Source organism: Lepidothrix coronata, unplaced genomic scaffold (assembly GCF_001604755.1).
Source record: "Lepidothrix coronata isolate B3197 unplaced genomic scaffold, Lepidothrix_coronata-1.0 Scaffold7, whole genome shotgun sequence".
NCBI lineage: Eukaryota > Metazoa > Chordata > Aves > Passeriformes > Pipridae > Lepidothrix > Lepidothrix coronata.
The window spans coordinates 3338713-3363563 of NW_016690187.1; the positions used below are offsets into that span (position 1 = coordinate 3338713).

The 24851-nt window shown below is 42.9% G+C and overlaps 1 protein-coding gene across 2 annotated transcripts; it reads left to right on the forward strand.

The window, feature by feature from the left end:
- Window positions 1-818: 818 nt before the first annotated feature.
- Window positions 819-24672, forward strand: NOP58 (NOP58 ribonucleoprotein). 2 transcript variants are annotated; one of them, XM_017834697.1, is made up of 15 exons: window positions 819-918; window positions 3778-3854; window positions 5552-5604; window positions 7282-7406; window positions 7978-8114; window positions 9244-9308; window positions 10578-10712; window positions 11708-11853; window positions 12808-12934; window positions 13587-13750; window positions 14443-14577; window positions 15765-15826; window positions 18324-18457; window positions 23516-23637; window positions 24339-24672. In XM_017834697.1, the coding sequence occupies exons 1-15, from the start codon at window positions 874-876 to the stop codon at window positions 24393-24395; spliced, it is 1584 nt and encodes a 527-aa protein (XP_017690186.1). In that variant the 5' UTR covers window positions 819-873; the 3' UTR covers window positions 24396-24672. The 2 variants fall into 2 exon arrangements, with proteins under 2 accessions (XP_017690186.1, XP_017690177.1); XM_017834688.1 differs by lacking the exon at window positions 819-918 and adding an exon at window positions 2491-2580.
- Window positions 24673-24851: the final 179 nt, after the last annotated feature.

The window sequence follows — 24851 nt, forward strand, 5'->3', positions numbered from 1 at the left end:
CCCGCCAGCTCGCAGCTGCTGTCCCTCAGCGGGGCCCGGGCACAAGTAGGTCAGTCAGGGACCGCAGAGCACAGACGGGCCAGGGACCGGGAGGGGGCACAAAGGGCCGCTCCAGCTTCCCCCGGGCTCTGCCCCCATCCCGGGGACGCCGCAGTAGCGTGGGGAAACAAGCAGCATTTAAACTGCGTGTTTTATATGCATATAATGTGGTACTTCTCTGTTGGAGATGCAAAGCTTTTAGACGCACGTGGTCGCGCTTAGTCACAACAAATTTTTTATGAACTGGATCTGTGTGAGGATCTGCAGACCAAGCCGCGGGAGCGGGAGCGGAGCGGGCATTGGGAGGCGCTCCCCCCTGTGTGTGGGGGGCCGGGAGCGCCCTGGACTGAAGTGGCTGAACCCCGACACCACAGGCGGAGTGGCTGCGGCGCCCCAGCACAGCTCGGGGGCTCCGCGGGGCCACCAGCTCACACCTGCTTCGGGACCCACTCGGGAAGCGGGCCCCCGAGTCCCAGGGCACTGTTCGCTGGCACAGCGGCATCGAGGCGCCCCGGGGAGGCGCCGGCTGGTGCGCGGCTGTGGCCACAGGGGCGTGCGGCGGGGACACAGGGCACGGCCCCCGGGCGGCTGCAGTTCTCCTGTCTGTCCGTCAGGGGGCTCCAACCTGCGCTGGGGGGGGGCTGCGGGCGGGGCGGGGCGCGGCGGCGGCGGCGCATGCGCGGTCTCGCCGCCCGCCACGTGTCCCGCCAGCAGAAGGCGGCCCCGCCGCTTCCTCTCCCCGCGCGCGCTCACTTCCCGTTCCGCCGCCGCCGCTTCCGCTTCCCGTCCACGGCGCGCGCGTGCTTGACCGGGGGCTCCCGCGCGGCCGCCGCGATGCTCGTGCTGTTCGAGACGGCGGCGGGATACGCCATCTTCAAGGTGAGCGCCGGGAGCGGGAACGCGGCGTCTCCCCACCGGCCCGCCTGGCGCGTCCCAGCGCGGGGAGCGCCCGCCGTCCTGCGGAGAAGCGGGAGGGAGGGAGGGAAGGAGGGCGGGGGGCAGCGCGCCGGGCCTGCGCCGGGAATTACGGGGAGACACGGGCCGGGGGAGGGAGGGAGGGAGAGGGAGCCCCCGCGACGGGCGGGTCTGCGGGCGGGGGGCGCGGGATGGCGGGAGGAAGGGGGGGCTCCTCGGTGGCCCTGCCGAGAGCACCCGCGGCGCCCGTGTGCCCCCGCCGGGGTGGGTGCGGGAGGGATGTGTGCCCCCCTGGCCGTGCCCCTTTCAGCGTCTCTGGTGGCGCCCCGGGGTGAGCGTGTTGACCACTCTCTCCCTGGCTGTGCCCTCGTGGCTCATGTTCCAGCAGAACCTCGTGGATGCGGGAGGGGGCGCGTTGGAGACGGGCAGCGTGCCCTGGCGGGTCTGCGGCTCCAGAGGTGGATCATCACATTTGTACTTTTTCACCGCCAGCTCAGTCCTTTTCCGGGTTTAGCTTGTGTGAACACAAGTGCGGGCGCAAAGAGAGCAAAGCTCTGGTTTCTTTCGCCCTAGCCTGCGGCAGAACTACACCCTTAGTGGTGCTCTATAGAGCACTGTGTTTACTTCATCTGCCCTGAAAATTTTTCTCCTCATTGGAGAGCAGCTGTGCAACTCAAGCAAGGAGCATTTTAACATATAAGCCTCAGGAGGAAGCCAGAAATACTTCTAAACGCAGATAGCTTCTGGTCTGTGCCCCCCTCCCAGCACTTACACCTGGGGAACTGACACACGTGCAGCAGTCTCCCTGAAGGTTTTGCTCAACTGGATGTTCACACAGAGTAGTATCCTGCACTTTCAGAGTTACTAAAAACAAAAAAGCCTTGAGTAGGCTCAGACTTCTTGTGCAGTGAGCCAAGGCCTTTGAACCTTTCACAGGAGCCAGGAGGGCCTGAAAATAACCAGTATTTCAATTTTTGACAGCACAGTAGGCATAAAGGAAAGGTAGGAGGAGGGACTTAAAGAGAAGTGCCAAGAGGTCTGTGCTGCAGTGTTCTGCTGCAGGTGTGAGCAGCTGGGGGCGTCTGGCTGGGATGGATGCACAGAGCGGCTGGGGGAGAGGTGAAAGCTGTCTGCTGGGAACGAGTAGAAGTGGTATTTTATTACAGTATATGCTTGAGGCAAGCTTTGCTTTTCCATGCTGATCCTGCTCGTTGGCAGCTGCCAAGGCCGGATACAGCAAAGGCACAGCCCCAGTGCACATCTGTAGGGCAAGGCTCTCAGTCACACCACCTTCCTTCCCTAGACAGGGCAGCTGTTCAGCTGCAGGCTTGTGTCATTCTCACACTTGTATGTTCATTCTGTATTAAAATGTTCTCTGCAGAGTTTACCTTCCCAGAGTTTCTAAAGTTCGTCTCTGCTGGGGGTTTGGGGTGGTTTTTTGTCTGTTTTTTAGTTACTTGAGGGTTAGAGAGAATTTGTATTTCTGAACTTTGGGGACAGGTCACGGTCACCCACTTCCCTTTTCAGCAAGGACCGCAAATGTTTGTTGCCAGCATAACTGTGCTCTGCCTTTATGCCTTGGTGATGAAGAATCACTGTCTTCTGCAAGCTGTGTGTAGCTCTCGGGTACTCCCTTGTAGGTGTTTCTCCCATCAGAGGAGCACATAGTAAGGGCAAATGGGATATAGCCATGTTCTAGATCTTGGAGGACTTTCTCCAAGGAGTCTTACTATCTTGAATGACACAAAATATCCATATTCTATTTTCTGCTGACAGTCTTGATTTAGCAGCTTTATTCTTTATTTTTCTTTATGCACCCATGTCTCTTTATAGAGGCTGCAAATTCCATAGGCCTTTGGGTAGGAAAGATGAACTGGAGGAAAGAATCAGCAAGCTGAGGAAAGGAAGAGTTGCTCCGAGGTTTTTCTGTGCCTGAGAGTTATGGGGGGAAATAATTACTATGTTTATTTGCTCAGCAACTAATTGAATTTAAAAAAAGACAAGCTCCTTCAACCAGAGTTTAAAAATCCACAAGGGAGCAAAATTCATAACACCAGGAATGATTTCTGCACTGAGTTAAATTGCAATTGTGTTGCACTTGCAATGTGGGGACAAAACTACAAGATTTCATAGTAGGTGTAAAGATCTTGACTGATCCCCTGAGCAGTTTTCTAGGAATTTGCAGTGCACTCCACATTTTGTGAAATGTATATAGGCTCTAGGGCTGTAATTGTAAATCTTGTGCTGTTTAAAAGCTGAGGAGGATCTCCTGTGTTCAGAGATGGAATTAAGCCATTGCTGCCTGCCCAGTTGATTACCAAGCTGTGGTGACAACTCTTCTTTATAGGGATGTTCTCTTTCTTTGGGCTAGCTCACATTAATGAAAATAACTAGGGGGATGAGTCCTTCCTGTTAGGGGTCCCAGACATGTTTTATTTTTCCAAAGTGGTGGCAGGTTTGGTTTTGGGTCACTGGGTTGTGAAAGAGTCTGGTAGAGGAGGTGGAGCAAGCCCAGTTTTGATAAACAAGAAGACGATTTTGCAGGTTCAGGAAGACCCAACCATTATTGAGGAACTTCTTTAATTCAGATGAAAGTAAACACACTCTACTATTGTCTGTCTGTTGGTAGGGTAAAGCTGCTGAGAGAGATTGATGAAACTGTAGATCACTGAGATTGAGTTTGGTGACTGGATCAGTGTTAAGTGCTGCAGAGGGATTGGATACACTGTAAATCTGTTTCAGGTCTTCTCTGCTGAATGAAGGCTGAAGATTGTTCAAAGGTGATCTAAATATAGTTGTGTGTTGGTTTTTTTTTCCCTGCAGGTTCTGAATGAGAAAAAGCTCCAAGAAGTTGACAGTCTGTGGAAAGAATTTGAAACTCCTGAAAAAGCAAACAAAATGTAAGCAGCTTTATGTGGGGATGGCAGTGTGGCTTTTGGAAGAACATGACTACCTGTAGTTATGCACATCTGCTTCAGAAAGAAGTATTGATTTTGGTTTTTTCAGTATTGTAAAAGCTGTGAAAAATGATAATGTGAAGTTAGATATGCTGAGAAACTTAAAATGAAGTATCAAAGTGAAAGAAATACCTTTTTTCCTTGCAGTATAATTAAGCAGCAGAAGTCATTACTATGTGTCACTGAAGCAAAATATTGAACAATATTTTAAGGCAATCTGGAAGCCTTGACAAGAACATCCGAGCTTGTAATGCTGGAACTGTGTGAAATGACATGTTTTGTGCTCACAAGAAATGATTTTTGAAAAACAAAAGTTTAATCCAGATGAAACCATGTAAATCACTGTGAATTGAGAGTTAGTGTTGTTGCCTATGCCATCAGCGAGTGAGTGTTGGCACCACTGCGTAGCTGCACAGGAAGCAGTGTCCACTGATCAAACTGGCCTTCCTAGCAAATTGCCCAAAGTGTGGGACAGTGGTGGATTCCTTCCAAGTCTGTTTGGTGTGTTTTTATTGGAAGATTTCTTTCATTATAACAGATGCATCTGAACAAGCTATGCCTTGTGATTTGTATTTATCCAGCTCTGCTGGATAAGGCTGGAGGAGAGGCTGGAATATCCCACATTTGCCTGATTGTAGTGCTGTTAATCTTGTCTTGGAAACATCATCTTGGCCACTTGCTCTACAGGATGTGGCTCTTAATGGATTTCTACTCTGATCAAAGTAATTCCTGTCTTGCCTTTCTGAAAAGGCATCAATGTAAGCCTGAAGCTTCTGTTTGGATCTGCAGATGCTTAACTCAAGCATTCAGCTTTATCTGTGACCTTGCTTCCTTTGCAGATACTTGACTCGCAAACAGCATTGGTTAATCAGAGCTGGATTAGTCAAATGCCTGTCCCTGACAAGGAATTTAGTGGATTGAGATAGCTTCCTAACTGTAACTCTATATATCAACACCACAGATTCTGTGAAGGGCAGAGGGAAGCTGCGCCTGAGGATCTGACACAGTGTGGTTAAACACTGTCCATATGGTTTTTGGCTCTGGTCAGCAGTTAGGGCATGAAAGAATTTTTTGTTGTTTGTTTTAAGCTCAGCTCAGAACTTGTATTCTAACATCTAATTACAAGGGAGGACTTGAGGATTCATGGGTGATGAATCAGTTCAGTTTAAAATCTTTGAAGATGCATTTGGTTGGAAAGCATGTTAAATCTGAGCTGTGCAGGCTCTGCATTCCACAGAGGCAGAAGGTTTCCTTTTGAACATGAGTGGGAAGATGCTATCATCAGTCAATCAGGGTGCAGTGTTGAAATTTAAATGGATGATGTCTGTCTTTAAATATGAACTACAAACAAAAAAGGGGCTTAGGTTTTCTGGTGATGTTGGTCTAAGAAATACCAAATCAAAGTTCCTTTTTTCTTTATGTAAGTATTGTGGGACCCAGCTGAAAAGTCACACCAAACCCAAACTTAATTGGGAGGTTTAGTGCTCTCACTTTTTGATGATCTGGGTATCAATCTCTGCTCTCTTGCAGCCTTAGGGAAAAGAGGGGAACTAGAAGAGTGAAGGCGGAAAAAAAGGTAAAATTGTTCTAGCATCTGTTTTATGTACATTTGTTTACACACTTTTATTTTTCTTCTGTAGAGTAAAGCTGAAGCACTTTGAAAAATTTCAGGACACCACAGAAGCACTTGCTGGTAAGTGAGTTAACCCCATTCTTACAAAAAACCCAAATCCCTGTCATGCACTAGTTCACTCATTACTTACCTCTGTCCCTGCTGTGTTTCTTTGCTTAGTTTTTAAATTACAGGTTTTTCAAAGTAAACTGTTTTTGATGGGTTATGAGGTCACCCTTTTGGTCTCTAGTGCAGTTGAGATGTAATAAAGTCTAGATTTTTCCTACTGTGTGTATTTCCCAAGCAGCTCATAAGTGGGCACCACGTAAGTTTTGCCTGATACCTGTAGCCTGTTGTCAATGATGGATTCTTGTTGAAGCTGAGTACAACTGATTTGAGTCAACATTTCGTCACTACCACTGAGACAACAGATGGGTATCGGAGAACGTTCATTATTGCAGTCACCCACGTTTTATGGACACATGTTATGATACCTGTGGTTTTCAGCCTAAAAAAAGCCTGTCTTGTACCTGAGTTCAGGAGTTTAAACAAAATGGAAAGCCTTATATTCAGTATTTTTTACAGATTTTACACTTAAAGACTTGATGCTGTGGACTAGTTTGAACAAAAGTGATAGAAGTTCTGGGTAATACTTCAGACATAGTGTGACAGTTACTGCTGAATATGCTGTATGACAGCAATAGATGGATGTTCCAGGTTGCATTTACAACTAAAGAATGGTTCTTTATATTCTGATATGGGAGGGCTAGCCTATAAAGGAAGCTAAGGAAACATAAACTGAGATGCTGCCATTGTACATGAGGTGCAAGTAAAAGAACTGAAATTAAAGCTCCTCTCCATGGCATATTTTTTGGATTATGTTGCTTTTGCGTAGGTTTGGATTCAGATCATGAATAGTTAGGCTGATTTTAAAAAAGAAAAAAAAAAAGGTGGAAAATTATCTCCATTTTAGAAAGGCTGAGAGGAAACTCAGCAAAGCAGTTAGATTTTACTCTTACATGTCATTAAGGTTCTGGAAACCAAAAATCACTGGCCTCTGCTCTATTTGGTGTGATGAAGATGTTGCATCAGTCACAGAAGTTCAGTGGAGCACAGAGCTGACCGTCAGACAGATTGTACAAGTGCCTGCTTAAAATATATTGTGTGGGATTGTAAAGCTTTTACAAGTCTATTCACATTTGAGAATGAGGAATGTCCTTTTAAAATTCTTCTGTCTGCGTGCTGTATTAAAAGGGTCTGTGCCTGACTGCCCAATCAGTGTGTTTGGCATCATTCCTTCTTGGGCTTTAGATGCTACATTATCATCACCAGAGGATGCAAATAAGCCATTACTCAATTTAGGATATCATGGTTGCTGCCTAAGGGACCTGGAAAATGGTTGGTTAATTAAATGATACACAAAATGTTCCCATATAACCCTGCCTTTGGAAATGTTAAACATGCATCTAAAGCATATGGCATACTGTTTGTAGAGATCTTTAAAAAAAATTGGCAAAAATAGAACTGAAACCATATGGAGAGAGGCAACTGAGAGAAAGTTTTTATTTAGGCCTCCAAAGAAACAAGTATATAATTTTCTTCTATTTTGATTTTAGCTATTGCATGGCAAAGTAGCATTGCAGCTCAGACTAGAGCTACTGTGGGCAGTTAAAATAAATGTACAAAGTTAGGAGTACTATTTTGACAGGTTTTAGGAGGGGAAAGAAACTGCATCTTTGGTCTTTTTGTTTTATACAGCATCCACAGCTCTTGTAGAAGGCAAGCTCAGCAAGAACTTGAAGAAAATTCTCAAGAAGATTGTGGCAAAAGATGCCCATGAGCAGTTGGCTGTAGCAGATGCCAAACTTGGAGGTGTCATAAAGGTGAGAGCTGATTTTGCCATTCTTCCTTTTGCCTCATGCTGCTGAAATATTATTGTCAGATTCCAGAGATTTTGCAGTTCCTAGCAATGGATTGTGCTGCCAGTGCTGTGCTTGCAGCACAGATGATATCTAATCCGAATGTTTATACTGCATGCATACAGGAAGGTGTTGTCTTGAGTACACAGGGTTTAAGTAGTAAAGTGAATAATACCAAGGACTTTGAACTGATCATTCAGTTTTGTTCTCTGAAAGTTACCCAAAGCCCCCAACCCTCTACCTCTGAATTTTCTGTCTGTGGCTGAACTGTTTCTGGTAAACTGCAAAATCTTGACTGTTAAGTTGAATCTTCTACATAGCAGATACATATTATAAATCTCTTCATAATGGAATTGTTTCAATGTGTGGAACTGGTGGTGTCACTACCTTTAGCGTCAAAGGCAACGAAACTGTTGTGTGATCATGAGATGGCAGTGGGAAAACCAGTCATAAATGATATAAGGCTACTGGAAAAAGGGCTTTAGAGGAATGTCATGTGTTGCCTGACTTTGGGTCATTGCTTTCCAACCTGCAGGACAAGCTGAATTTGAGTTGTATACACAGCCCAATGGTTACAGAGTTGATGAGAGGAATTCGCTCCCAGATTGAAGGACTTATAACAGGCCTCCCTTCTCGAGAGATGGCAGCCATGTGTCTGGGTCTGGCACACAGGTGAGTTCCTAGAACAGCTCTGTATCATCCCATGTCTGCCCCACTCCTGTGTCCTTGGCTATGCTGTGCTGCTTGGTGTCTCTGAGTATGTGACATGGTCTCATCAAGACACATTTGTATCGGAAATCTTGTTTTATAAAGGAAGGGCTTTCCAGTTTGCACCCACCCTTTAGGGAAAGGCTTCATCTGCACCTGAAGTTGAAAGCTTTCCTTTGCATTTAATGTACTTCAGGATTTCGTTTGAAATGTCTCTGTAGAAGTCAAGTAGGTAATTTAAAACTCCATTGCCACTAGGAGACAAGGTGAAGATCATGATTTGCTAATTTATGCCAGAAGAAATACCCATATAATAGATAATTATGTAAAAATGTTAAAGGCAGAGTTGTCTTTCCACCTTGCTATCACTGCCTTTTAGGTTTAGTGGAGTAGTAGTTAAGGATCAACATGAGATCAAACATCCATTCGTGAGTAAGTTTTTAATTCATGTTCTGATATGAGTTTGTCCTGTATGAGCCATTGGCAAGTTAGAGAAATGCTTTGCTGTAGCTAATTTCTTGAAAATAGATGTGTGTTTGTTTAGAAAATGGGCATTAATATTGCAGGAGGACTTTACAGATGCAAATCTTCATTGATATCAAGTGTCTTTGTAAACATACATTAAAGCCAGATGGTAATGGGCTTTGTCAGACAGTGAGAATCTGTTCTAGGAAGTGTCTTGTTGTTTCACATTAGCATTGCTGATATTGGCTGCTGGGTAGGTGCAGTTTTGTGGATTGCCTTCAGCTGCTGCAGAACTGGAAGTGCTGTTGACAAATACTTTTTGTGGGGAACCGTGCAGAAAGAAACCAGCAGCCAATTTCCTGCCACAGCACTCATGTTCAGTCTGCTGCATGTGGTACAAATAGCCTTAACTTTCCCTTTCACCCTGGTCACGGGGTATGTGTGTGTACACATGTCAGAGCTGTTGTGAAACTTGTGTCAGTGTGGCTTCTGGCCACAGCTGAGAGCAGTCAGTGGCATAAAACTGAGCTGTGTTGAATGAATGTATTCATGTAAAATAGGACCAGGTGGGGCATACTCTGCAACAGGAGCTCAGGATGCTGATGAAACTGTATTTCTGTCTCCTCAGCCTTTCCCGATACAAGTTGAAATTCAGCCCAGACAAAGTAGATACCATGATTATCCAGGCAATTTGTAAGTATATTTAGAGCTTAAATTATTAATGGATTTGGCTTAGGATGGCCGACTTCTTTACATTGGTTACAGAAAAGTATTGCTGTCCATTTCCTCTGAGTATGTCTTGGTAAATTGGGCACTGATGTTCAGCAAGGCATACGGTGTGTTTTCTTAATAGGGTTTTCCACAAACAGGAACATTTGCAGGATGATACAGTAAACTGCCACTTTCTCTTAGCATAGAAATCAGCTGAAATACAGACAGTCCTCTAAGGGCTTCCCTTCCCTACATGCTTCCCTTCTGAGTAGTGCTGGGAGAATGGGCCCCACGGGAAGGCATTTTGTGACCCATTATTTTGGTGGTACCTTGCGTAGAGGGTATTGTAGAAGTAGACTCTTGTGTTAGGCATGTAAAACATGCTGCAGTGTGTAATGCTGCATTTCACAGACTGAAATTGTTAACACAGCTAGGAAAGCCCGTTCCTCGTTTTTCCTTGAAGACATCCACATCATAATTGGCACGCTTGCTGTGAAGCACTGGTGAGGAATCCTGTTTGGAATATTATTCCCAGACTGTTGTCAATGATGAAACATATAGTTAAACTGAAATTAATGATTTGATTCAGTTCCTTCGTCACTACCACTGAGACAACAGATGGGAATGTTGGTATTGCATTAGCAGGAAATATTTTAGCCCCAGGGCTCTCTAGCAATATATACTGTGCATGCTACGCTCTTAAATTCTAAATCTGATTTTTGGTCATATCTGGTAAATGGTGAGCCTGTTGGTTTTGTATTGAGTATATTTACATAATAAAGGCAACTAAAGGGCTTAATACAATCTTTTAAATCAAGTAATTGAATAAAAAAATCAGTTTGTAACCATTAAAACATTTTTTCCTTAAAGTTAATTGGATGGCTACATTTTACGTCAGCCTTGTGTGTAGCACGTTGACTGACTGGGGGGAATAATAATTGGTTGCTGTTCCTCTTCCAGGAGAATGTGCTTTGCAGCTGTTAAAGGAATCTGTCCAAGACAATTCTAGTGATGAAATTTTCAGGCCACGCTTGTGGGAATGCTGACCGTTCTATAATATTGTGCCTGGGATTATGCATTTCTCTGAAAAGTGAAGACTTCTAGTGTACTGCAGTTTATTTTATTCTAGTCTTTATAGAATAAAATACCTCAGTTAATCTCCCTTTACACTATTTAAATTTGTTGATTTGAGAATTTTCCATTTTTAGATTACCTTTTTAGATAAAAGTAGTCCATTCTTCTTTCTCTTAGCACTTCTGGATGACTTGGACAAGGAACTGAATAACTACATCATGCGCTGTAGGGAATGGTATGGTTGGCACTTCCCTGAACTGGGCAAAATCATCACCGATAACCTAACCTATTGTAAATGTGTGCGGAAAGTTGGTGAGTAGTAAGGAATCGTGAGCCTGGAGTTTGTTGCATGGCAGTATGCAGTGCACCAATGGCACTGACTTGCAGACCAACTCACTCTCTCATCCAGTTAGTCATGACGCTGTGCAGTCCTGCCTTCAGCAGCAGTGTAAACAGGGCCAGTAGAAAAGCAGTGTATGTTTGCATCTGTGTGTTGCTGCAAGCTTTGGAAGCTTAAGAGAAAGTTAATACCACATCACCAGTCAGTCCTTCAGGGGCCACCTGCATATCTTCTTAAAATCCCAGTTATTCAGCAGACGAGTTGGGAAATTAACTACTAAAAGAACTGATGTAAAGAGAAATGTCACCTGTTTCTGGATGTTCTTGGAGACAGCAACTGCTGGATTTTTTTATTCACAAGAGCAAAAAGAATGACTGCTATAATATTTTGGACACTTGCCTCACCTCTTGGATGAAGCTTTGTATTGATGATTTTTTTTTTTTAGTTGGTTGTCTTTCTTGGGGTTTTTTTTGTGGTGTTGGTTTGTTGTTTTGGGGGGGGTTTTTTATTTTTTATTTATTTATTTTTTTTTTTAATAATGAAGTTTTCAGTCCAGAGGGAGACTTGTAGTTTGAAGGGAGCTTTTTTTCCCAATTGTGGGAAGAATTAAGTAGATGTGGTTACTGGTAAATGACTGCTTGCTTCCTAGAATTCTTTGTTTTTAATACTGTGACTGAAAATTTTGTAGCAAACAGCTATAGAAAAGGTGAAGTATGCAGTGTTACAGAATATGGGCGTTTTTTTTTTTTTTAATAGTTTCAATTTAGTATTTCCAACCATTACTAGCTAGTATAAATGTAAAGTCAGAACACTGACATAATATGTTGGGAATTTGGAGTAGGGTGATGGCAGACTTGACTCACTGTTTTTATTTTGGCCTTTTATTTTTATGTGTTTCTGTGCTTTTTTTTTTTTCACTAGTTCATCTTGCCCCCAGCACAAACAAGCTTTCATCTGTCCCCTACAGGAGACAGAAGCAATTTTGCTTCCTCTGATGTTTCTGACATCCTACCAGAGGAGATTGAGGAGGATGTGAAGGCTGCTGCTGAGATTTCCATGGGGACAGAAGTATCAGAAGAAGACATAAACAACATAATCCATCTCTGTGATCAGGTATGTACACACAGATGGATACCAGTAGGAACTCCACTGTAGCCATTGCAGAGCCTCTTCTCCCAAGGAGAGGTTTTCCAAAGGCAGTGCTGACGCACTTGGGATGGCAGTGATGATTCCTATATTGTTGCTTTCCCGATGTTCAGACATGAGGGTGCACAGTCACTACCTCATCTGAGCCATCTCAAACTGCTGATAACTGCACAAAGCCTTCTGAAAGTGGCAGTGTTACTTTAGGGAGGAATTTTGCTATCATTGTGCTTTCGAGTCTTTAAAATAATGGCATTGTATAGTCTCTTTCTAATCTGTCACTTTGGAAGCTAGGTGATAAACCGTGGGTTAAAAGTGGAGCACTGAGGCCCCAGAAGAATTAGGAGCCCTATTCTGCTCTCATCTGGATTGTATGTGAACACCCTCTGACTTTAGTTGTGCCAGTTGGATCCCTTTGTGACTTTGCCAGGGAGTGGCAGGATTAGGAGTTCCTGTTCTTGGTCTAGACCAGGCTGCTTTTTTGTGTGCGTTCTAATTGTGTGTATTTGTATGGAACAAGTAAAGAGCATTTATCCCATTTCAAGAGAATAGTGGCAAAGATTTATGTGAAAACTGAATGTTCCAGGGTTTTGTCCTACAGAAAATGCCCTTACTAAGTATTTTTGTTCTGCTTCGCTGTCTTTGGCATGCTATCAGCTCCTTTATCGGGAGCTTTGCTGAGAAAGTGAGTCACATAGGGGAATAAGCAACACAGATCCAATATACTTGGAGGATGGAGCTCTACTCTGGGAATATGCCCTATATAAAGCTTCCTGTAACTCTGGCTCTTGTCTGTTTGCATTTTGCAATTTGTTAGTCTCCTTCATTGGAATTCTCAGCACTTCCTCATTTCAGTATATTTATCTCTTGATATTTTTTGGTCATCTGATGCTGACTCCTGTAACCACACACTGTCTGTGGCAGGTGATTGAAATCTCTGAGTATCGGACGCAGCTGTACGACTACCTGAAGAACAGAATGATGGCCATTGCTCCTAATCTCACTGTCATGGTGGGAGAACTGGTCGGAGCAAGGCTCATTGCTCATGCAGGTGGGTTCAGTGATCAATGTAAATAACTCTTAGGTGACGTCATCAGAGGCTTTCTCCTCAGGGCTGGTCAGCTAAAAGCATTATGTAAGGCCCTGATGAACATCTCATGGTAAAGGGGGCAAAGGCAGCACTTCAGCAATCTGAGAATACCAGCATGAGCTTGGTAGTTGTCTGTGATGACAAAGTTCTCAGTTGGCCTGAATTCTTTTCAGAATATGAGGGCAACTTAAGTCACTACCTCTTCTGAGACACTTACTGAGCCTCCTGCTGATAGTTTAGTCACTTCTGAGGTAAAATGCTGACAAACCGACATTACACTTTTGTAGTCAGACTGGCTCAAGGTAGCAGCCTTATTTCAGTTACCTCTGCTGCAGTTCTGTAATGACATGTTCTTGCTGCCAGACTGTCAGGAGTAGGCATTACTCCAGTGGAATATGTTTTATTGAGTCAGTCTTCTTTCCTCATGCTGAAATCAAACCAAGAGAGTTAGTTGAAGCATGAAAGACTGAAGCGGTTTACCTGTCCTTCAGGAAACGAATGTGAAGCAGGTCTCGGAAATAGATGGCTCTGAGCTTCTTACACTGTTCAAAAGCAGGAATCCAGCCTAGCTGCTCCTCTGACAAATTACTATTGCTGTGTCACCTCCTCCTAGGTTCCCTCTTGAATTTGGCAAAACATCCGGCTTCAACAGTTCAGTTACTGGGTGCTGAGAAGGCACTCTTCAGAGCACTGAAGACTAAAAGGGACACACCTAAATTTGGCCTTATCTATCATGCTTCCCTAGTGGGACAAACCAATGCCAAAAATAAAGGCAAGGTAAGTTGCAGATTTCCTTACCAGCTCAGCTTTTTCCAGAGCATTAGTATCTCGAGCTTCACAGTGAGGCTCTTTCCTCACTTGTTTTACTGTATTGCTTTGTGTTAACATGTAAAATACCACTGTCTACATATCTTTGAATGTTACTCATTCCTGTTCAAAAACTGAATGGGATTGTCCATTTGAGACATCTGAGCAATAACAGATGCATTCCTGCTGAGTTATGATGTAACACTGGCTTTCTCAAGGGGTATGTTGCTACTTTCTTCTACTGATAGGCTTTAGTCTTGCTTGAAAATGGGTCTCTTGTGCTAAAGCAAGTAATTTTCTGCTTCACCTTGAGGAGCTTAGGCTTTTCTTATGCTGGTGGATGAATATGTGTTTGAATTGTGGAGAAAGCTGTCCATTTGGAAATTACACCTCAAACTAACCTGATCTAAAGGTTGGGATAGAGTAGGCTATGTGGAACTAACTTGCTATCTCAGACGTTTCCCTCTATTTATCAAGGAAATAAAGTGTTACATTAACAGTATTTCAGTGGTGAAAGAGTGATGCACTAATTATTTTTTGGATTAAACACTGCTAGTAAATGGTTACTTTGTTCTTTTGTATGTGGGTACGGTTTTCAGATCAGAGTGAATCATTGCCTTATGCTAAGTCTTAGCATTTAATATTATTTCTGGCTTTTCCAGATTTCTCGAATGCTGGCAGCTAAGACTGCCTTGACTATTCGTTATGATGCCCTTGGAGAGAACACCAGTGCTGAAATGGGAGCTGAGAACAGACTAAAAGTAGAGACGAGACTGAGGCTTTTGGAAGAGAGAGGGGTAAGTCTAGCAGAGGCTGCATGAAGCTGACATTCTTGTTGAGGGTATGAATTTCTGATGCACTGCTTTTGACTCTTTTCCTGTCACTCAGTAGTGTGTCACTCTTACTCTGTAGCTTCTCCCAGCTTTGGCTGGAGCAGTTGGGTGTGTAAGCTGGCTGCTGGCATTTTTATGTCAGCTTTTCTTGTTTACATGGCTGTTTTCCTTTACATTATCCTGAAAAATCTTGATACTGAATAAGATCATACCTTTACATTCACTGCATCTCTATGAATTGCAAAGATATGCTTATTACGTCATAGCTTCTTTCTCTTTACCTTAGAAAGGAGTATTTGGGTTTTGTCCATGCCTTATGTTTTCCACTGTGGTTCCTCAGAATCTGAACACTGCTTTCTCTATACCTAAAGCAAGATGTTATTCTGCAAACTGATGCATTGCCCTCCCACCACCTAATGCATATCCTACCTCTCCACACCTGCTGTTCCATGTTGCCATTGGCACAGCATGCTGGGAGAACATAAGGTCACTTTCCTCTTTTAGGTGACGTGCCTGCTGTATGTGATCTTGTGAATGATGACTAGGTACAGCCTTCCAAGCTAGAAGATCTGATACTAGTGCTGTAGTACTGGCATCACTAGATCAGAAAAGAAAAATCCAGAAAAACCTGCCCATTCTCAAGTGTTTCATGGGAGGCGATACTTTTTATTGGATCAAAGGCAAGGAGACATGTTAACACCAAAATACAAACTGACCACTTGACAAGTACATATTTAATTCAGATCCAGTTTGGGACCTCTATTGTGGTTTTAAGGTTGGCCTTATGGCAGCCATAGGGTGATACATGCCCTGACATACTCTTGCCAAGGAAAAAAAGTGTGTACAAATTAGAGCAGATTTGGGGAATTTGGAGGCATGATGTGATGTGTTTGTGGTATATCTGATCCAGTACTAGATAGCCTTTACTTGAATTGCACTTCTGAAGGGCAGCATTAGAAAGACCTTTCTCACCTCAGTTACACTCTTAGTCACTACACTTGGGTGTAAGACTTGTGCAGGTACACAAGAACCTGACCCATAATTTATGTCTGTTTTTCTATTTTTAATTCCTTTCAAGAGCTGTAAAACTTGAGTCGTGAATTGTTTTCATTATGAGTAATTTGGTTTTCATATCAAAATTTTTCTTGTAGATAAGAAGAATAAGTGGCACTGGAAAAGCCTTGGCCAAGACAGACAAGTATCAAAACAAGAGGTGAATAGTTTTTCCTTTCAGGCTTTCTACTTGGCTGAGTATAAAAAACAAAAACTCTCCATGTTTTTATTTCTGAAAAGCTTTTTGTTTGTAGGGTGAGTTGACTTAAGATCTAGAAAACATTTTCTGTGCTTTTAAACACTGATGATAAGTTCTGTTGCTAGTAAGGATTTCTGTTTTCCCAGATTTTCTAATAGTAAATTACTGACATCATCAGATAACAAGTACTTTTAGGTGCTATCAGCATCAGCCCAGAAAGCTGGGTGTTAATATATAGCAGCTTTACTTACTACAAGTCTGAATGAAATAAATTTGAAAATTACAGTTTGAATTAATTTCTTTCACATGGAAGCTGTCCTAGAGACCTGCTTATCATCTTATTCTTAGAAAATAAAAAAAACAGGCACCACTCGTTTTGAGCAAAGCTTCACCTCCTTGTTTTAGTCTTGTACATGTCTTAAGCAATAGATGAGGTCTGTATGTACTCTGGACACTATTAGAACAGTTTCTGGTGCCCAAAGTGACACTGTAAATTGCAACTGGGACAGCTGAACATCTGAGGATTTGAACAGGGTATTATTAGTCTGAGCTGTGACATCTGGGTTTATCGCTTAATTTGGTTGCAGGCTTCTTGCTTAGCGTGGCCTGCTTATTTTGCTGAGCTTTTGGTGTAGAGAGGCTGAGAGCTCAGCAAAAACAGGGCTGAGTGCTCGTTCTGTGAGGAAAAAATAGCACTGTTACACCCATCTGCAGTCCCCAAACATCTTTCTGGAGCCTAGCTGTAACTTTCATTTCCATATGCCAGGCATTTCCAAGTGTAGTGCCGGCTGTGATTACTGGAGCAGCTTTTGCAAAGACAGTGTCAGTCAGGAAATGAAGCATCAGGGCCTGTCAGGAAGCAGTAGCTTAGGGAGGAGGGTGTTGAGGAGACAACATAGATGCTGGCTTTTGACCTCTTGAAATGAGGAGTCATGAATTCCTGCCAGGACATGTTTCTGCTGTTAGACATGCTTTGCAAACATGTCTAGGCTTGGGGGAGAATCTGAAGATAATTCCTGGCTGTTTGGCACAGTCTGGCTGCCTAAAAGGGAAACTAACTCATTACCTATCAAATTGCCCTTGTAGTACAAGAATGGCAATATTGTATGGGGATGTTTGAAGGGCTAAACTAGTGTTTTAAGGAGATTGGTGAGAATCTTAGTCCTGTATGGAACTATGGATTTTGTATGAATTAGCTAAATCAAAGTAATGTATCAGAAGTTAAATGGGAGGTAGTTTTTAGAGATGAGGTTCAAGTGAAATACTTCAGTATGCTTTCCAAAAAAGATGCAAAAGAGTGCATTACTTATCTTCGTCATATTTGTGGTTTTCGTTTGGTTTTGGGTTTGTTTGGGTTTTTTTTTTTAAGTAGCAGGAATATTTTGACAATCTCAAGGAAGCCAGTGAGCTCTCGCTTGGGTTTAACTGAAGCGGAGTCCACTGTTTGCAAAAGGCTACGTAATCAATTTCTGTAAAGCAATATGCAGTGTTAATACCCATAAGGATAATTTCTGATGCTTGGAGGATGAAATGATGGTACTGTCTGCTGGCATTGCCACATGCTTCCCAGTCAAGTCACTAGCCTCGGTTGCTTTTATAACATGTGCAAGGTAGCTGCTTCAGATTCCTCTTTTAGAAAAGTTCAGGTGCTCAGGATGTGGCTGGGGGGAAATGTTTTAGGTTTACTGATTTAAAACTCCTTTCAGTAGGAATTCTGTTCTGAATTCTTGCTATTTAATGATTCAATTGCCCCTTACAAGTTCCAACTAAAGAGCACTGGATTTCAGGGTGGCTGGTTCTCTACAGCCTGTAGAGGAGTTTGGGTCTGAACAAAGGAGTGCGCAATAATTGAGAAGAGGAAGTTTCAGACACGGATTAGATATTTGAATGTCCCAAAAAGTCAGTGATACAGGGGTGAACCACAGTATTACCCTGCCTTGCGAGTTGTCCCCTCTCAATGTAATAGTGGAGAGGCAGGGTAGAAAAGGCAAAAGTAAAGCTACTTTTAATACTCTGTGTACATATACACTCCTGAGGGTACAATGATACCAAATACAATATAATAATATACCAAATGGTGTGGAGCTGTGTGCTTGTGACCATAAGGCTGTGCTGAAAAGGCTTTCAGCAAGAGAGATCAATCTAATGGGTAATTAAAGTGCTCTATAGAGCCTTGAACAGATATAAACCAGAATCAAACTCTTACTTAACTGATACCTTCTGTTCAGATCAGACAGTTGTACTTTGTGGGGTATCTCTTCTGTCGTCATGATTAGGGATAAACCACCTCTGTATTGGAGAAAGGGCCTCACTACCTGTAGATGCTTTGTTAGCTGAGTAAGATTTATTTGCAAATATTCTTGGGAGGTTGTGTTGGAAAGTTTATGTTCAAGTCCAGAATCTTACCTGGGGGCCTGCTCTTCTTACCGCTTAAACTGACTTGTTTTCTTCACTGCAGCGAAGTGAAGGTGTTTGACCCGTCTGGTGACTCAACGCTTCCTGTTGTTTCCAAGAAGCGCAAAATTCAGGAGGTGGAAGAACAAGACACTGAGGTTCCAGTGAAAGCAAAGAAGTTCAAAGCAGAGATGAAAGGTCAGTTGCTGTATCTGTGCTGCTGACGTATTGCTGTTTCCATCATGCAGTGGGCTTAACATTTACAGCCAGCCACAATACCTGGTTATTCTCCTTGGGTATGACATTGTATTTAACAATAGTAATGATCCTTTATGGACTGACACCAGACTGCAGTTAATTTGCTTTAAACATCTGCTTTTAAACAGTTGTAAGCATATAAGAACATCTAAGAAAGACACTCTATTTGTATTCTTCTTGCAGAATTTCTTGCATGGCAGGTTCATATTTAGTGACCCTCAGTATCTTGAAGACAGAAAAGCTGTTCTCTGTAAAACCAGAAACTTGCCCAATTTTCTTTCAAGAATACTGTTTTATTCTGACTAGAAATGTTTTCTGGCACATTTCAACATACAAACAGGTCAGAATTTGAGGTGAAATGACACTCAGAAATTTCCATCTGAATTTACATAATACATGAACAATTGTTATTTTCTGGGGAGCTAAAATTGAACTGTGGCCACAGTTATTCTTTCCTTCTGCTGTGTTTCTGTGTGAAGAAAGATTTTGAACTGACTTCAGAATAATATAGTTTTGTATTAAGGTTCATTTTAAGAAACATTCTCTTCTCTCCAGTGTGCACTTCAGCACCTCTAGAAGGCTGGCCTGTGCTTGCTGTGATAGTGGAGTACCCAGTGTGTAACTTGGGAGGGGGGAAAAAAGGGGAAAAGATGACTTTAAATCACTTCTGTGAGATCAAGAGCCAGATCTGGGTATGAACTACTCACGAGTTTTGTCACCTATCTGTGCCTGCAGCAGGTGAGGGCTGTCAGAGCCTTCCCCTTCTACCTTCTCTGCTGCTGTGTTCTAAGGACCAGAGTGTAGTTGTGCTGGTTCAGTACCTCTTCTTGCTCAGCTGATGCTGAGGTGTGATCGTCCCAGACGCTGGTTGGTCCATGGTGTCTGTTTACATGGATGGAACAACTTGTAGGAACCCAAAGTTAGCTGAGAATTAAGGTTACACTGGAGGGAGAATCCTTTGTGCTGTAAACCTGAGATCTGTTGCCTAGCTTGTTCTGTTATCGTGAGACAAGGACACATGAGTACTTTGGAGGCTTGAACTTTGCCCATTTTCTTTTGGAGAATGTGGATGTTCTCACAGTTACTGCTTTTGATTATCTTTTGAACTAACTTCCTTTGCTATAGCCAGAATTGTTCCCTTGGGCTTCCTTTGCATTATCAAAGCAAGTGTTGACATCTCACAGGCATGAGCTCCTCGCAGGTGAAATATTACATTGATTTCCAGCCTGGTCTCTTGCAGTTTGAGGAGGATATTTCTGTTCATAATTATATTATTCGGTGGTTCATGCTTTTATACACAAACTTGTTTGTGTTTGCTTCATTTGCTGTGAATGAAGCATTGGTATTTCCTGGTGTAGGGGTTGGGTGGAGCTTAGCAGATATCCTTGAGCTGGAGATATTGTCCAGAATACTTGTGGACTACTGAAATCTGTGTTGTTTGGTTGTTTTTTAAATTTCCCAAAACCTGAAGTACTGGATTCAGATGTGTTGCTTTGCTTCCGGAAAAAATGAGGCATTCTTCAAATGTGTGGTTCATAGCTCCTGCTTTTTCCCAGTTCTTCCTATCAACTGGGTCATTTTATTTGGATACCTGGGCATTAGTACTAACTATGCCACTTGGTTCAGACTATGGAATAAATGTTTTCAGAGAACTTATTTATCTTGTATCACCTGTATGCAAAACTAATCCCTTCAGCCTGTCCTCTTGCACCCTATAAAATAGCACTGCCCCTGTGTTTGCAAAGTCTTGTATTTGAGCACCCAGCAAAGTACATGGGTTTCCCTGACACCTGCTAGACAGACCATGGCCTTGCTATTTCCAGTATAATTTCTGCTGCTGCACAGTGTGCTAGAGGGGGGTTGCTGGTGGTGGTCCCAGGAGTTAGAGTAGTTCAGCAAGTCCGATAATGCACAGAAGAGTGCAGAGGAGGTCCCAGCATTAAGATTTTTGTTGCATGCCCACTTGAGTACGCACGAGCCTTTAATGTCTGCTGTTCTTGGCTCCATTCTCTTTTGATGCAGTGCTCTGTTAAGCTTTTGCCTGGTCAGAGATTATGCATCCAGACAGTGCATTGTGAAAGAAGCCTCTGCCCCTTCCTTCCCCATGCTGTTTGTGCAGCTGCAGGATAAATGGGGGTGGTGGAAAAGTAGTTCTGGAAAGAAAGGCATTTTTAAGCCAGATACATTTTTATCCAGTTTGTATTACAAGAAGAACATAAAGGACAGGAAGAATATGGGATGATGCCACTGATTGTTTTGTCAAACTATTGCTTTTAATATCTGTTGTAAAGGGGGCCAATATTTTGCATTATGCTACCCCAAAATGTAAATGTTACTGCAAGATGAGATGTGTGATGTTTTATCTCTCCCTCTTTGGGGTGCATGGCTGGCAGTACTTTGGGTGGGAACTGGCAGGGGGGCTGGGGGTGAGCTATGACTTCAAACCACTTTCACCTTTTATACCTAGAAAGAAACCAAGCGATTTCTTCTTTTTTAGTGCCTGAAACAAGTTACAATTCGCTGAAGGATTTGTCTGTTAAAACCTGTCTTAGTGCTGGGGGAAGGGAAATAGGGCAGGTATTTTTGTGACTACAGTCTGAAGTTGGATGTGGCTAGACAGAACGCATACCACCAACAGAGCTAGCCAGTGCCCGCAGTGAAGCCGTCCGCTTGCGTTTAGCATCAAGATGTAGTAGCAGTCGGTCATTTGGGAAGGTCTCGCTTGGAAAGAGAAATATCTTAAATTAATGGAGTGAACCCTGCAAGATACAAAGCCTTAAATGACAGCAACATCGTGACAGGATGTCTTTATTGATAGGCATTGTGACTTAACTCTGTGAAGTGGTGCATCATGTAGAGGAGAGAGGGCACATCAGGCTGGTGTATAAAAGCCTAGAAAAAAATGGTGAAAAATGGGTGAGTGGAACTGCTACTGCTGATCTCCAGCACTCACAGGGCCATCAATCAAACTGCTCTTCTGGGTGCTGCTTTCTGTGCCTCAGTGCCTGATGGCAAGAGCTGTTGGTTTCCTTGTCAACTGCTGTGTACTGCAAAGAAACCCTGCTGGCCTTGAGTGACTTAGAAGTACTGCACCTCGAGGGAAAAGGCCAGCACCCCTGGAGCCTTTGTCCTCATTCTGCCTAGGTACAAATATGTGAAGTCTTGTGATAAGCTTTCCTGGAAAGCAGGAACTGAAATCTTCAGGGAGGGGTCTGCTGCTGACTGTGAGAGTGACAGTGTCTGTGAGTGCCCCGTGCATCATCTGCAGCTGTAAATTGTGACAGGTTCACTGCCTCATGTGTCAGACTTGATGCCACGTAGGGTAATAGCAAGAAGTTATTTTTTCAAGGTTACAACCCAACATTTTGCTTGAAAATGCATAGCTTGCCAATCCAGCTGAGTGAAAATGTGTTGCATAGCAAAATACCATGTGTATGCTCCTGTTGTACTGTAGGGCTTTAGTGTAATTTATGCTTTTTAGCTACTTTGTATTTCCCTGTATTATACAGAGAGAGATGCGGATATTTAGCTTTACACATTTTGAATGCCTTAGGCTCACACACTGTTCACTGTGAACTATGTGTATGGCAGAATCCACTTAAAATTATATTTACTGGAATTCTTTTATCTGGAATTCTTTACTGTTTTGCTTCTGGTATGTTTTTTAATGTCAGCAAACTGTACATGTTAGCTGGCTGTATTCTCATGTAGACATGTCTAGAATTTTTTTACCCTGAGGCCAATTTTTCTTTGTCTGAAGCTACTGTTAAAGGCAAAGTTTGAAGTGTATTTTTGACTTCTTGAGGAACTAAACTTGTGACGAAGTACAGTCAAGATGTTACGAGGTTGTGTAGTTTGACAATTTTTTGTAATTATACAGTTCTTTTTGTGAGTGGTGAGTTCTTCAAAATGAAACTGATTCTTTCCTTTGGGGGGCATATCATGAGAAAATTATGTCTAGAGTCACACTCCCAGTAGCAACTGTCCATACCACAAACACCACTGATTTCAGTATCATTTTTGTAGCTACTGAAGGACAGTGGTTGCTACGTCATGAACTTAGTCATGAGTACTATGTATGGAGAAACTTGGTATCCAGCACTGAGTCAGCTGTGCAAATAAACTTGACTTGGGTATGCTCCAGTAACAGCCTGGCTGCTGCATAGGCTGTCAGCTTGGTAAGATTGCTGCTTGGTTTCTTTACCTAGAGATTGCTAAGACTGTGGTATGTATTCTAGAAAATGAGTGGTAAATCATAGTTCCATTACCATTGTGATTAGATAGGGCAACTGTTGATGAATAGTTCTAAAAAGTAACTGTAAGGTCATTAGTAAATCTTTTCCTGGGTTGACATTCCTCTCAGCTTATATAAATAATTCCTGTCTTCCAGGGCAGGAAAGTTTCTGCATTAAATGCTTTATGTTAGCTCAGCATTAAGACACCTTTGTGTTTGCCAGTCTAAACACTGAAGAAAACTGGTCTGCTTCTTAGCAAATTTCCAACATCAAGGTTGGGAAATCAGTTGTGAACAAGCTGCTGCTGACTGAACACATTTCTCATGTGGAGTTTAGAGTCCTTTTGCTGCTCCTTTGCTGCTGCTGAAAATATTTGCCAAACTGTGGACAGTCTCTTTTCAGATGGAGTGCTTGAAGATAATTTGGCAAACAAATGAAAACATGAAAGCTTGTTTTAAACTTTGGGAGCAGCACGTAGAAGCGGTGTTTGTACCAGATGTGCAGAGTGCTGTCTGAACACTGTCACTTGTGAATTAGGCAGTTGTACATTTTGATTATAGCAGAGAGTAGTCATGCAGGTAGGGCAAAGCAGATGGTAAATAGATGTAGAGAGATTTAAAGAAGGGGCAGTGTGGTATTCAGTATTTTGCATTCTTACTGTCGTCATTGCATCTTCTCACATCTCGTAGCTTTTCCTTTTGCACTCTTAATAACTCACAACCTGCTTTTCATTTTTTTCATTTTTGTCCTTTCTGTGTTACAGAAGGTACAGCTGTAGAAGATGATGAACCTGTCAAAAAGAAGAAAAAGAAAAAGAATAAGGAAAAGCAAGCTGAAGAAGAGGAGGTACTGAATGAGGAACTCCCCACCAGCCCCACAGTTGAGGTGAGGCTGAATTGCATTCCTTTTTGGGAACGTGTTTTCTCCAAAACATACAGAGTGTGGAGTGACGGGAGGGGAAATTCCTGTATGGTATGCAAAGAGGGTCTTGCTCTAGTAACTCTATTCTGTGATATCCATCACTGTAATGTCCAAGAAGATTTGCATTACAGAATACTGTCTAGGAAGTTTGTGACTGTAATGCCTCTGTGTTTCCCCTCCTTTTCCTCTAGTCTTCTCTCTTTTTGCATCTTTTCTAGTGAGAAGAGTGTCCCTTGTTGCCAATCCACAGTCATCAGTCTAGAGTTTAGGACTTGTAGGGAACAGAGGCTGTACCTGCTGATTTGATGAAACATCATTTGATGCCTTGCAGCAATAGTAGAGCAGATGGGACCAGGCCAAACTTTTTGCTCAGTTCTGAAATCCTGTTCTTAACGTGGGGTTTAATTTTCTCCCCTTTGTGTATCGCAGCTGCACTGCCTGCCCACAGTGCTGAGCTGCCAGCACACAGCTTCCCTTGCCCACTGCCCCCACCGGGCTGTGAACAGCCAGTGCGTTTAGTGATTGAGGAGGGGACATCTCTTGGGTTGTGCTTTCCTGAGCTGGCAGCCGAGGGGATGCTTCGGGTGCGAGCTCTGTTGCCTTGGCTACCTGTGTTGCTTTGCTTTTCCATTATGCTGTTCATGACAACACTTGTTTGTTTGCAGAATGCAGAGAAAAAGAAGAAGAAAAAGAAGAAAGTGAAAGAGGAGGATGAAGACTGATCGGGAGCAGGGGAAAACATTGGCCCTTGGACAGCTGCTTTGGAGTAGCATTTCCCAACAAAATTTGTTTACCCTCTTGCTGAAAACTAACTTCCTTGTGTTGCAAGAGGGCAAGGAGATGGATTTGATAGCTGTCTTCTTCCCTGGAACAGGATACCCTGGTGTCTCTGCTCATTAGGAAGATTGCTGGTTTTTTGCAGTTTCTTTTGTTTAAAAGCTTACAGCAGGCTTTTCACAAGCCATCTCTGCTGATAAGGAATAAAACCGTTTTTATGGAGATCTTATGCCTCTGTCTTTAAACTTGTTTGCTGGTTTTCTAGCCATTATCAGGACTGAGATTTATTGTTTTAAATGAATGATCAGCAAAAACTCTAAATGTGTAAATGTTCTGTTGCAGTTTCTTCTCTAAAGAATTCAAAGGTTGTAATATTTTTAAATTCTCCATGAAATGGTTAC

What these genes read in the sequence shown, in the direction of transcription:
- NOP58 (XM_017834688.1), top strand. Translation starts at nt 2,494, where the DNA reads ATGTTTGTTGCCAGCATAACTGTGCTCTGCCTTTATGCCTTGGTGATG. An exon ending in TGTCTGGGTCTGGCACACAG is followed by an intron (nt 8,115 to 9,243) that starts GTGAGTTCCTAG and finishes CTGTCTCCTCAG; the next exon opens with CCTTTCCCGATACAAGTTGA. An exon ending in AAGGCTCATTGCTCATGCAG is followed by an intron (nt 12,935 to 13,586) that starts GTGGGTTCAGTG and finishes ACCTCCTCCTAG; the next exon opens with GTTCCCTCTTGAATTTGGCA.